The sequence below is a fragment of the Parasteatoda tepidariorum genome, chromosome 2 (assembly GCF_043381705.1).
Source record: "Parasteatoda tepidariorum isolate YZ-2023 chromosome 2, CAS_Ptep_4.0, whole genome shotgun sequence".
Classification (NCBI taxonomy): Eukaryota; Metazoa; Arthropoda; class Arachnida; order Araneae; family Theridiidae; genus Parasteatoda; species Parasteatoda tepidariorum.
In genome coordinates this window covers 86,954,241-86,966,475 of record NC_092205.1, presented here as the reverse complement: position 1 = coordinate 86,966,475, position 12,235 = coordinate 86,954,241, and the positions used below count along the sequence as shown (strand labels likewise).

At 29.0% G+C, this 12,235-nt stretch overlaps 1 protein-coding gene across 1 annotated transcript in view; it reads right to left on the bottom strand.

Moving 5' to 3' along the window:
- Positions 1 to 12,235, bottom strand: part of LOC107454070 (uncharacterized) — a gene marked incomplete in the record, with an annotated part of 21,539 nt that continues 9,304 nt past the window's right edge. The window contains 3 exon segments of the mRNA XM_071177865.1: positions 1 to 345; positions 2,647 to 2,682; positions 5,643 to 5,842. Coding sequence (XP_071033966.1) covers positions 210 to 345; positions 2,647 to 2,682; positions 5,643 to 5,833 — 363 coding nt within the window.

Sequence of the window (12,235 nt, the reverse complement as noted above, 5' to 3'; positions counted from 1 at the left end):
TAAAGCAAGTAAAGCATCTATATAATACATGATTATGCCTGTATCTTTATTTTAAAAAAAAATGTTGCAAGGGTACTGTGATCCCATAAAAACGGCTTTTCTACGCTTTGGAGTAAGTATCTAGATGTTCGGAACAATTTTCAATCTTTGTTTTGGCACACTTTTTCTTTCTCTCCTTTGCTGTAACTTTGATATTTTTGCTCTTAACTCTACCACTGCTTATTGGAACCTTGACAACAATGCTGGACTCCTTGGTTTGAAGAGGTGTTAATCACAATTATTTTGGGTTCAGGACTAGGGTGTTGTACTACTACTACGTTTGGTCCATCAAACTGCCGCTTGAAACTAAAAATTACAAAAAAATAATAAGTAATAAAAATAGTCATATTATTATTGCATGTTATGCAATATTTACCACTTTATTAACCCTTTGACGCAAAATTTTCATTAAACATATTTTTCATCTTTTTTTTCATTATTTTGTATTAATAACTAAATTCAAACTACATTTTTTGAATTCTATATTTTGGAACAAATATAATTCCACGAATATCATAGATTTTCTATAATTAAATTACAACAAAATATATTTTTAATTGAAATTCGAGTTTCAGAAAAAAATATGTTAAAGAGACACTGGTGTGCCATTTGCGCCAAAGGGTTAAATACTTCATACTAAGGTTATGGTTTCAAAATATAGGCTTCGTAATAAAAAAATAAGAAATATTATTATTTATTATGTTTACTAATGTTATTATTATGTTTACTATGTTTACTAATCCATTTTAAATGTATAACTGAATTTTTTGAAGCGCATGGTAATCAGAGGGGGGAAAGGGTGATCGAACCTGATTCATATCAACACGTGTTCTGTTTAATTATTTTTAAGTACTTTTTTTTGTTTCACCTGGGTTGCAAAATAGTTTTTAATCCTACGGTCGGTAAATTCATTTGATCTGTTTATTGCTTACGTGAATATGATAACTTTGATAGGAAATGTTTGATATAAATTTAAATTCTATTTTAGATTCAAATAATAAAATTTTTTGAGAGTAAAGTGAATGAAAGTAATTCCTAAGATATCATTTTAGCTCGTTGCCAATTCATTTATACGTTTTTAACTAGGAATGTGTTAACAATTATTCAGCTCTTGTGTTTACGGTTTTAGTCAGAAATATGAAACTTTCATAAATCAACACCGAAACGTGATTCTCATGATAAAAAAAACCTGAAAAGGAATTGGAACGATATTTTTAACATGTAAAATGGTGGCATTAGACAGAGATGGGAAAAATAGTATTTTAGAATTTTCTATTCAGTTGAGTAATTCAATGCTACTGAAAACGATGGAAAAAAATAAAGCATTTTGACTTGTATGTTGCTTCTTGCTCTCTTCATTTCCGCCTGGCGTCGCCATTGTTAGTGTTCAGAAAGATAGCGCTTGAGAATCACTTTTAATTGAGAAAAAGTAGATATTGCTGTTTAAAAATTTCAAAATCCGGCACTGTAACCTTAACAAGTGCTAGCTGAATAATCGTTTTTAACACTGTTCGTGACATATGCAAATACAGTAAAAATAGTGTGACCACTTCTGTACAAAATCTTTGTAAACAATATTTCCTTTACTTGCAAATATTTTAGAAGATTTTACAAGGCAAAACTATTTACACAATTTGAAAGATCATGCTGGAAGCTTCTAGAAATTGGGTCATTTTTGTCCATGCAAAATTCGGACCGAACAGAAATGTAATACATATAAAGAAATTTATAATTTCTTTCTAGCTTTAATGCCATCAATTTTAAAATCATTATATAGGATTGAAATGTTTATATTAGAATGTTTTTAGAATTATAGTGGTATTAAGAAAAGAAAAAAGCTATTGGTTAGTCCAAAAAATTCGATCCGGTTTTTGATAGGAAGAACTCCCAAAGGTCCGCTAAAAATATTCAAGTATAGTAACAAACTACTCGTCAAAGCAATTTAAAGTTTTCCTAATTTCGCAACCTCTTCAATTTAGATAATATTCATCTAGTATGCATAAAATTTATGTAATAAGTTTCAATATATGCAATAAATTTCCAAATCTTTATGGTGACTAAGAATATGTAATTATCAATTTTCAAAAGCAAAAAAAAATCTATTTTTTAGTAAAAATTTTGCTGCCACTTGAATATTTTTCGCGGACCTTTCGGAGCTACGCTTATCGAAAATCGGCACGAATTTTCTGGATGACCCAATATTAATTTCCTACTCTCACTTTTGTTGATGCAAATTTTGCATGGGTAATTACTGTAACCCCATTACTGTTACCTTCAAACGTAATCTTTCAAAAGTTGACAATAGTTTTGCCTTGTAAAACAATTGCTGTCAAAAGAAAAAATGTTTACAAAGTGATAGTATAAAAGTTTTCTCATTATTTTGTCCCGTACCTTGGAATACTTCATGCAACATTTCATCCCGTCCTCTCAAACGGCATTTTCGCAAAGTTTTCATATTTTAGCAAATATATGTGCAATAACCGGGTAATTACTTTTTTCTCTACAAATTTTTCTCTCAAATTTCTACAAAAGTGTATCTAAATGAATATTTTTTTTCAGTCGCTATACTATATTTCATTTTAAAAAGTAATAAGTCCTCGTACCTACCCATTTTGATTAGACTCCTTGCGGTTGGCAGAGAAGCTGAAAAATGTTGACATTTTGATATTTTAGTAAACGGTCACGGTTTGATGAGAATTTATTTCATATTAATTTTGCAATGTTAAGGAAACAAACATTTTAATTAATCTCTTTAACGATCAATAATTATTGCGTCGCAAATATGTTCAAATGCTGTTACGAATTGGAGAAATGTGGGTAATTTTAAATCAAGTGAGTAATTTTTATGTTTACTAACACTTACGCTTTAAAAATTGCAATTCATTTATTACCGATCCAATTTAGAAGCTGCATATGTCTAATTTATCGCTGTTTTTTTTTTCAAGATAAGAACTTGTAAAGGAATAACTAAGGATAGGTAGGTACTTTATTTACGTTGCACTAGAGCTGCACAATGGATTGTATGCGACCGTCTGGGTAACATCCCTGAAGATAATCCGAAGACATGCCATTGCAATTTTGTTCCTCTGAGGAGGGGATGGTTCCTCTGCTTTGGTAACCCGATGACCTGCTCGCGGAGACGAACACTTTACAGTAGAACAATTTAAAGAGGACCGATATCGCGCACCCACTCTGTCCCTTCGTTGGTACGCAGGTGGATCAAAGTGGTCACCCACCCGCTTGCTGACCGCAGCTAGTGATGCTTGACTTCGGTTTTCTACTGGGAACCTTGTTTTTATGATCAGTTCTCGGCAGAACCCGAATAAGTAAGGAACTGATTTTAATCTATGTTAAAAAAATCGTAAGTGCCGCCACTGTTTTGATTATTTAACTAAAATTTACATGTTATTCCGCTGTATAAAAACTATAACATTTTGAAAAATGTGCATGGGTTACATGGGGTATAATAAAATTAGTATCCGATGGTTAAATAGATAATTATTATCTATCAAACTTGTGGTAAAAAGTACCATACGGTAAGTATGGCACGGTAAGTATAGTATTAAAAAGTACTGCAAGCCACAGGAATTCACCTTGTTTTGTTTATGAATTTAGCGATCTTTTTTATATTCAAATTAGTTTTACAGTAACTGATTGCACTATTTAATATTTTTCGCGAATGTTTTCTCGCTTCTTTTCGCTATGCTGAAGAAAAAAAAACGGCTTTATGACAAATCCTATTTAAACTACACATCGTAATTTAAAGTATAGAAAAGAAGTGAGTCCACATAAACCAAGAGTAAACCCTGAAGTTTCACACGCTGAAAAAAATTCAAAATATCAAAATGCGAACGCTTTATGAAAGAATTTCGCAGTAGAGAAGTGATCATACCACAATTCGTTTTGCTTTTTGATATTTTGAAGAAAAATTCTCTTTTCACCATTTGAAACGTATTGAATTTACTCTGGGTTTACCTAAACTCTTTTTTTTCTGTACTTTAATTTTTAAATTACTTTTTAGAATATACTTTAATTTTTAAATTACTTTTTAGAATGTACTTTAATTTTTAAATTACTTTTTAGAATATACTTTAATTTTTAAATTACTTTTTAGAATATACTTTGATTTTTAAATTACAAAAAAAACATTATTTACATTTAATTTTTAAAACACTTTTTAGAATATACTTTAATTTTTAAATTACAAAAAATAGAATTCACTTTTAATTTTGAAATTTAGAATATACTTTAATTTTAAGTTACAGTCGGTAAAACAGAATTTGCCATGAAGCGTTTCTCCCGCACTATATCACACTCTTATCCAATTACATAAGTTATTGGGTAATTTTTTTCCCTTACTTTTTACTCAAAAATATTTTATGCTATACTTTGTCTGATAAGTCTGTCTAGTCTCTTGCTCTCTTTATTAAACAATGGGTCAGTTTCTTCGCTCTTAGCCTTAGGAGCTACTGTTCTGACGATACAGTTCGAAAACAATCTGAAAAGTTTTATCGGTTTTCATCTTAAGAGAAGAGTGGATATATTCCTTTCTTGCCTTTTTGTTATAAATAAACGATTCTGTGTCGAATTCAAATGATTTGAAATCAAACTTTCAATTTTAATACATATTTACAACAATGCACCGACAAGAATTTTGTCACTTTTTTTATCAAATTACAAATTTATTTAAAATGTACATTTGTAAACTTAGAATTTGATTGTTGTATTTAAATTAGAACTATCAAATCAAATTCAGTTGGAATGCTCCCAAAGCTTGTAAAAATGTGTATTTTCTTTTAAGATTTTAACTTATTTATTGTAGTTAAATTTTCTGACAGAAATACTTGGATTATTGACAACAAAAAAATTATTATTAAAAAACGGAATAACAACGCCATGTGAAATTTATGAATTGCATGTATCTAAAATTCAACAATTAAACGATAGACTACTTAAAAGTTGAAGAAACTTGAGCGGGCTCCAAAACCTGTGTGCCCTGGAACAAACCCCTTCTTTCACTCGATTTTTTGCTTTCATTTGATTGAGTAGGCAATATTCCAATCCTTTCATTCAGAGTCGTGATGGCTCAGGAGATCCAATGAAATAAACCGGGTTCGAATCCCAGCGATGGCTGGTCGATACGAATCCGCATGTGGCTTGCACAGACCACAGTGCTGAAGTGAAATATCCTCAGTGGTAGACGGATCATGGGTTAGAGCCCTCTTGCCGTCAGGCTAACTGCGGGAGGTTCTCATGGTCTTCCTCTCCATGTAATCTAAATGCGGGTGAGTTCCATCAAAAAGTGAAGTCAAATTTCTCCCAATACTTGATCGTGGAGTTTCCTTGTCTTCTGGATCGGGTTCAAAATTACAAGGCTACTGAATTTGAACATTACGGATTGAGTCGTAAACCAAAAAATTGGTTCGGCTGTCCAATGACGGTTTTAAAATAAAATAATCTTTTCATTCTGTGTCTCGGAACTGATGTATTCAACGATTAACTACGACTAAAACGACTGCCTGAGTTTTTATTTTGTGCTTTTTGCATTGATTTCTACGGTTCTGCAAAGAAATATTGGTGAAACTTTTGTTAAATTTTCTTACCCTGAGAATAGGTCTCTCACCATATTCATAGAAAAAGGTATAGGTATAGGGATCATTCTAGGTGGACCTCTCATCATCATCCCCATACTAGCTCCATGAAGCAGTGCTTTCATCATGAAATCCGAATGATGAGCATCTACTAAAGCAATCATCATTAACAGACTTATGGCTGTATATTTATATGCTAACATCTTCGACGTCTGTAACGAGAAAAACAGAAAAAGTTAATCTATATATATCAAAAACAAAACCCTCTCTCAAAAAGGCAAAATTCTCTTTTTTATCAGAGAGATAGAACGCAAAAATTCAGATCAAGTGCTCTTTATGAGATAAATAGAAAAACTAAACATGTTTATTTTTACACTTTGGAATTATTTGAGTAGTTAAAGAGTAATTAGCCTAATTAACAATAATGCTAAATAACACGCCTTAACCATGATAGAAGTCTGAAATCGGGGTCATGTGTTAATTATCAGATATAAAGAGAAACTAAAAAAAAAAGTTTCATTTCGATATTTTGTAATTATCTGGATAATTAGCTTAATTGATATCACAAATAAAATGATAACTATGCGCAGTAGTTTAATTTAGTTGAAAAAGAGAATTTCAATGACAATATAGACTTACAGGGGTTGGAAAAAAATTATGGACACTTCTATACTTACTTATTTTTTCATATTTCTCAGAAATACTTTGAGAATTACTTTAAAACTTTAGAAGTGTTAAGATTATGCGAATTCTCAGACATATCAATAAAGTTTAAAGGTTTGAGAGACCGAGAATAAATTACGAGAGAAAAAGAATGTTTTTAAACACCCTATATCAAATACACTAGCAATTTCTATCAAATAATTGGGTTAATTTATCCAATAACTGTATAAAGTTTCGTAAACCTAGCTTAAATATTCATGGAAATATGAATATTCTTACAAAAACGATTATTTATATTTACTATTATTATTATTATTATTTATTTTATTTATATTTATTATTATTATTATTTATATTTATTATTTTTTTATTTACACTTTCTGATTATTACTACGGAAATATTCCATAAAATTAAGCAAACTTTTTAGAGTAATTCTTAAATAATAATGAAAAAATCGTTTTAAAATTTGAAAAAAACTTTTAAAAATTGCACTAAGTATGAGTACTAAAGTATTTTTTTCATAGTACGCACTCCCAAAAAACATTAAAAATAGTTTTTCTTCATAATTTTCCTTTGAATCGTATTTGATTACTTATAAAAGGCCAATTTTAAATATCTTGGAATTGTAAATTGCCATTAGCAATTTAGCAAGTAGCTTTTTTATTGAACAATAAGGGGTTTTTCGCGAATTTTATTATACAATAAAATTTAACAACGAATGATACTTTTCTAATATGATGGTTTGGACAGCAAAATGTGATGGCGTTACGTCAGTTAATAGGAACTCACTTAATAGGGTGAGGTCATATATAATGAGGATATCATTTTCAATATATCTTGTTTAATAATTTTTGGAAAATCATTTTCAGGTTTAAATTTGCAAAAAAATTGAGAGAAACTTCTATAATTTTCAAGATATTTAAATCACAATTGTTTCATAAGTATACAAATACGATTCAGAACAAAATTATGAAAAAATTTTTAATGCTTTTCGTGCTTGCGAAGTATGAAAGAATGGCTTTAAATGCTCATATCTTTTGCAACTTTTAATAATTTTAAAATTATTTTTTGTTATTATATTTTCTTGTATATTAATTAAAGATTACACGAAATATTTTTTTTTGTTTTATTGAATATTTCTGTAGTTATAGTAGAATAACGTAAGCCAAAAAAGATTAGCTTTTCGTAAAGAAGTCCATATTTCATAAATATTTGAGCTATGTTTACGAAATTGTGTGAAGTTATTGCATATGATAGCTGAAGTAGTTGATGCAAGTTACAAGCTTACTGCTGTATAGGCTGTTTGGCATAGAATATTTAGAGGCACTATTTTTTGTTCGTAGTATATTACCAGTCCCTCGAACCTATAAACGCTTTAAACTTTATTGATATGTCTGAAAAATCGCATCGTATTTCTTGAGAAGTATGAAAAAATGTGTTAGTATTTTTGTCCAATCCCTGTATGTCACGAATGCTAATTATCTTCTAACGTATACATAATTGCCAACTTTTCTGTATTTACCAAAATTTTTAATATTTAAAGTGATATCAAAATTAGGATTCTATAACTGATATCTGGTTTAATAAATTTGATTTTAAAAAAATTCGAGCTCATTTTAACAACATCATTTAGAAATGTCTTAATACATAAGGTCTAATAAATTTTTGATGGAATATTTAACTAATGACGAAGTTTAAACTAATACAGTAGTTAATTATTTTTTTACTCATATTACTACCACTAGAAAAAAACTTTTATCTGAGAAAGCAAATGTTGGCAGCTATGTGATGCATTACATCTGCACATTACTCTTCTTATACATACTCTCCAACTACAACAGAATTTCCATATATTTTCAAAATATTTTTTCATGTGGTGGTAAAAGTAATGCATCAATAATTTAATAAAAACAGTGATTGCTATTTTAACAATGATTTGGTCCGTATAGATAAAAGTAAAGGCGGTAAAATTTTGTGTATGCTTTTATGAGTTAAGTAATTTTAACACTAGATTGCCATAGGAAGTCATTGTGACTGCTTTTATTTTTAATTAGAAAAACAATGATGTATAATAATGACACAATTTCTTAGAATTTTGTACAACATACAATTTTTTTATTGTAAGAATTTACCAATAACTTGTTATATAACTGTAAATAATATAAAAAAAATATTAAAAATTAATTTTCAACAAATTTCTTTACACTTTATTTATTCTTTTACAATCCAGTCTATTTGACTGCTTTTGGGCAATATAGATATGTACTAAGTTTCAGTCTTTCTAGTGTTAAGGGAGGTTGTTTTGTTGATATACGGAGACATTCTTGTTACAGTTTGTCTATAGAAAGAGCCCCCTTAGCTACAAAGTCTAAGGCCGTCTGCTGCTATGAAAAGAAGAAACAGCGTATTTCAAAGAGGTGAGCTTCTTTATCCTCTGATGCCCTTTCTCTCTCCAACCCGAACGGAAACCAATCAAATATCGACCCAACACCTCTTTTTGAAATAGTTAAGCCTCGTAACCATAGTTACCGCAACTTATCCAGACGAATGGCGAGGGGAGTTCTTTCCATAGACGAACTATAACTTTCACTCTTTCGAGAACAATTTTTTGAAGTAGTAGTAAAGCGATAACCAAATTACAATCATAAGCAAGAATATATATATTTTTTATTTTGTCAGAGTTTCCATTGTTATAGTACAAGGTGGCCACAATTTGGAAAAAATTAAAAAGTGGTAAAAATTCGACAATACAAACTGTTTTAGCTTTATCTCGCTACCAAGAATATATATGAAATACCCAAATATGACGTCCAACTTGGGCAACTTACAAAATTTTCTTGTACAGAGTATAAACTTTGATGGTAACCAACCCGAATGCACAGTACAACTGTATATAAATATTCTAATTCTTTATCTCTTCCTTTAATCCTAACACCATAATTAGTTTTAGCCCCAGGGTGGGTTTTTACCAGTAAAAACCACTGATAAATACTAGTAGCCCATGTATATTTACTGACACATATAGTTATTTGTTATCAATATCAAACTGTTAGAAATATATTATTGCCATATTATAGCTAATATTAAGAACTATTAAGTAATGTATATTTATATGTATATGAGCAAATAACAAACAATTGGACAGGTGATATAATGTAAGCTTTCTCTTAAATTGTAATTGTAAAACAAATTTTTCACATAACCAGTTGAGGTAAATCTTCTCACTATTAAAAACTTAGAAAACTAATACTAGCTAATAACAATTAATTAAATATTAAAATCATATTTACAAATTGCATTATTATATACCATTACTTTACAGATGCATTTATATACAGAAAATAATTGAATAACTAGAAAGCTCAAACACAAGATTTTGGAATTTTATAAAAAGAATTAAATATTAATAAGAATTTCTTTTTCTTTCTCCTTTCCTCACAAAAGAATAATTGGAACGTTAAAAAAATATGCAGTAGTGACAAAGATATTGTTATATAAGGATTTATCTTACCAATCTTTTGTCATTTATTTTTATAAAATTAGATTAGGATAAAATAATGTTACTTTGCGTGAGCATTTGTAAGGACAAAATTATTCAAAATCGTCATTTAATCATGTTAAAAGTATAAAAAGTAAGTTTATATATGAAGATTTTAAAAATCAGAAGAACAACAAAAATGAATATCAGTTAGAATATCATTAGAAATCAGGCTAAAAATGCTATCAAGTTGTGAGACCAGACCACTGACAATATATTAATGCACTAATAATTAATTTTGGTCAAATGTTCGAATAAATTAAAAATCCATATACGATAAATATTAAAAAAATACCCATGCCAAAAAAAGTCTTATAGTGGTTAAAGAAAAAGATCAGAAGATAATACAAAAAAAAATATCAGTCCAAATCAAGACAATTTTAGTGTAAAATATTATTTAAAAAATTAGAGCAAGAAAACCAAGATGAAGAAAAACCAACTATGAAGTTATAATTTGCAAAATTAAACACCTATTTAAAAAGTTATAATTTATAGTTTGCTTAAATTTTTTTTCCAACTTTTTCAAAACTGGTAAACTAAAATTTTATTCCAAAGATTGGATAAAAAATTTTTGAAATTTCAGAATGACCTTATACTATAAACAAATACATATTCATATAAATTTGTTCCTATCATATTTTTAATATTTAGACTGCTGAAAAAATTACATTATTTTGTGGTTAGCAGACTTAAAATAGTTTTTATTAAATTTGATAAAAACTAATCCTTTAAATAGTTCAACTTAACATAGTTTTTACATAGGCATACTTAAGAATAAAAAATATATTTAACCTTCTGCTATTTTCGATTATAACACACTCATTTAGCGTAAACATTATTTATTAATACTTTTTAAGAATTAAATTCATTGTTGCAAATACAATACAAGATTGATTAAAAAACACAAGTAGTCATAAGTAAGTACACATACTTAATGCTAAATATCATTGTTTTCCGTTAATCCTGTATTCTCTTCCAAACACTACACTTCAACTAACATTAGAACTCAAACAAGTTAATAACTAACAACATATTGCCGAAACATAGAAAAGTGTTTGCAAATGAAGTGCAATGGCCTTTTGAATTCCTTGATAAAACTGTTATTAACACATGTAAAGATACATTCTTTTAAAGTATGCAGCAGAATTTTATAAAACAGCAGAGGTATTTTTCTTTTAGGGATTAAGATAGGCCGGGATAACCTGGTTGGCTGGGCGCTTGAGTCATGTTCGTGAGAACGGGAGTTCGAATCCATCCGGCTGAAGACTACCCGTGTAGCATATGGTGACTGGGGCATGTTGAACCTGGTGGATTACAAAGTCCTCCATGTTCCCATAACAAATTATACCTCTGGAGTACTGAATTGGAGATTGATCGTTCTCTTTTTCAGGTCAAAATTGCGCTCTGTGGATCAATGAATGAATACATGAAAGGGTCTGCTCTATAAATGGGTGTGACGTAAGTAGAATTCTTGTCCATAGATGGCGTCACTAGAAAATAAGAGCACTCGCACCCCCTTTGCCTTAATAGCCGGCGACAACAACAACAGGGATTTAGACAATTTAGCTGCCCTCTACGCATAAGCATTTCGGGTTGAAATTGTAAGAAAAAAGCAAAGTGAAATTATTTTTGTTTTTCGCTTTTCTACATTTTTACCATAAATAAAAAAGTGTCTTTTAGTTATCTTTATGTTGACTTAACGAACTTGTTACAAACATAAAGTTTTTGTATATTTATAATAATTTATATTAATATTTATAATTTATATTTATGCATTTTTTGCATATTTATATTTTGAATAGTATTATAAAGGAGTTACAATAAAGCTCTAAAACAGAACAATAAAAAATCAAGAGAAAAAAAAAGGTTAAAAAAGAGTATCAAGTAAATTTCAACACTTTCAAAAAATTTTAGATCTGAAAATTATAATATTAATGTTTAGTACAATAATGTTTAGTACAATATACCATTTTAACAATGTTCCAAATTCCTGTTTCAAAACTGTTAAATTAGTTACTGTTAATACCTGCTTCAATACTGTTCTGTACAATTTAAGTTGGTTACAGAAACAGCAGAAACAATCAGAAGTTTTTCTAAGGGTGGGGCAAATGTTCCTTTTATCAAAACAGTTAATACTATACCAATAATTGATATGAAATAAAGGGTAAAATTAAAGGGTAAAGGTTATGGGTATTTACGTATTAACATGTTATAGATTATATTTTACACACCCGGTTCGGGTTTGTAAAATACATAACATAATTCATAAGTGGCCATTAATTTCACGAAAAAATAGAAAATTATCTCAATTTTAAATTATCATGCTTTATTACGGAATATAAAAATTATTTCGTTTTTTTTCCAGGTTGATGCAAAATCGGAATGATTTTTCAACCAGTTTTT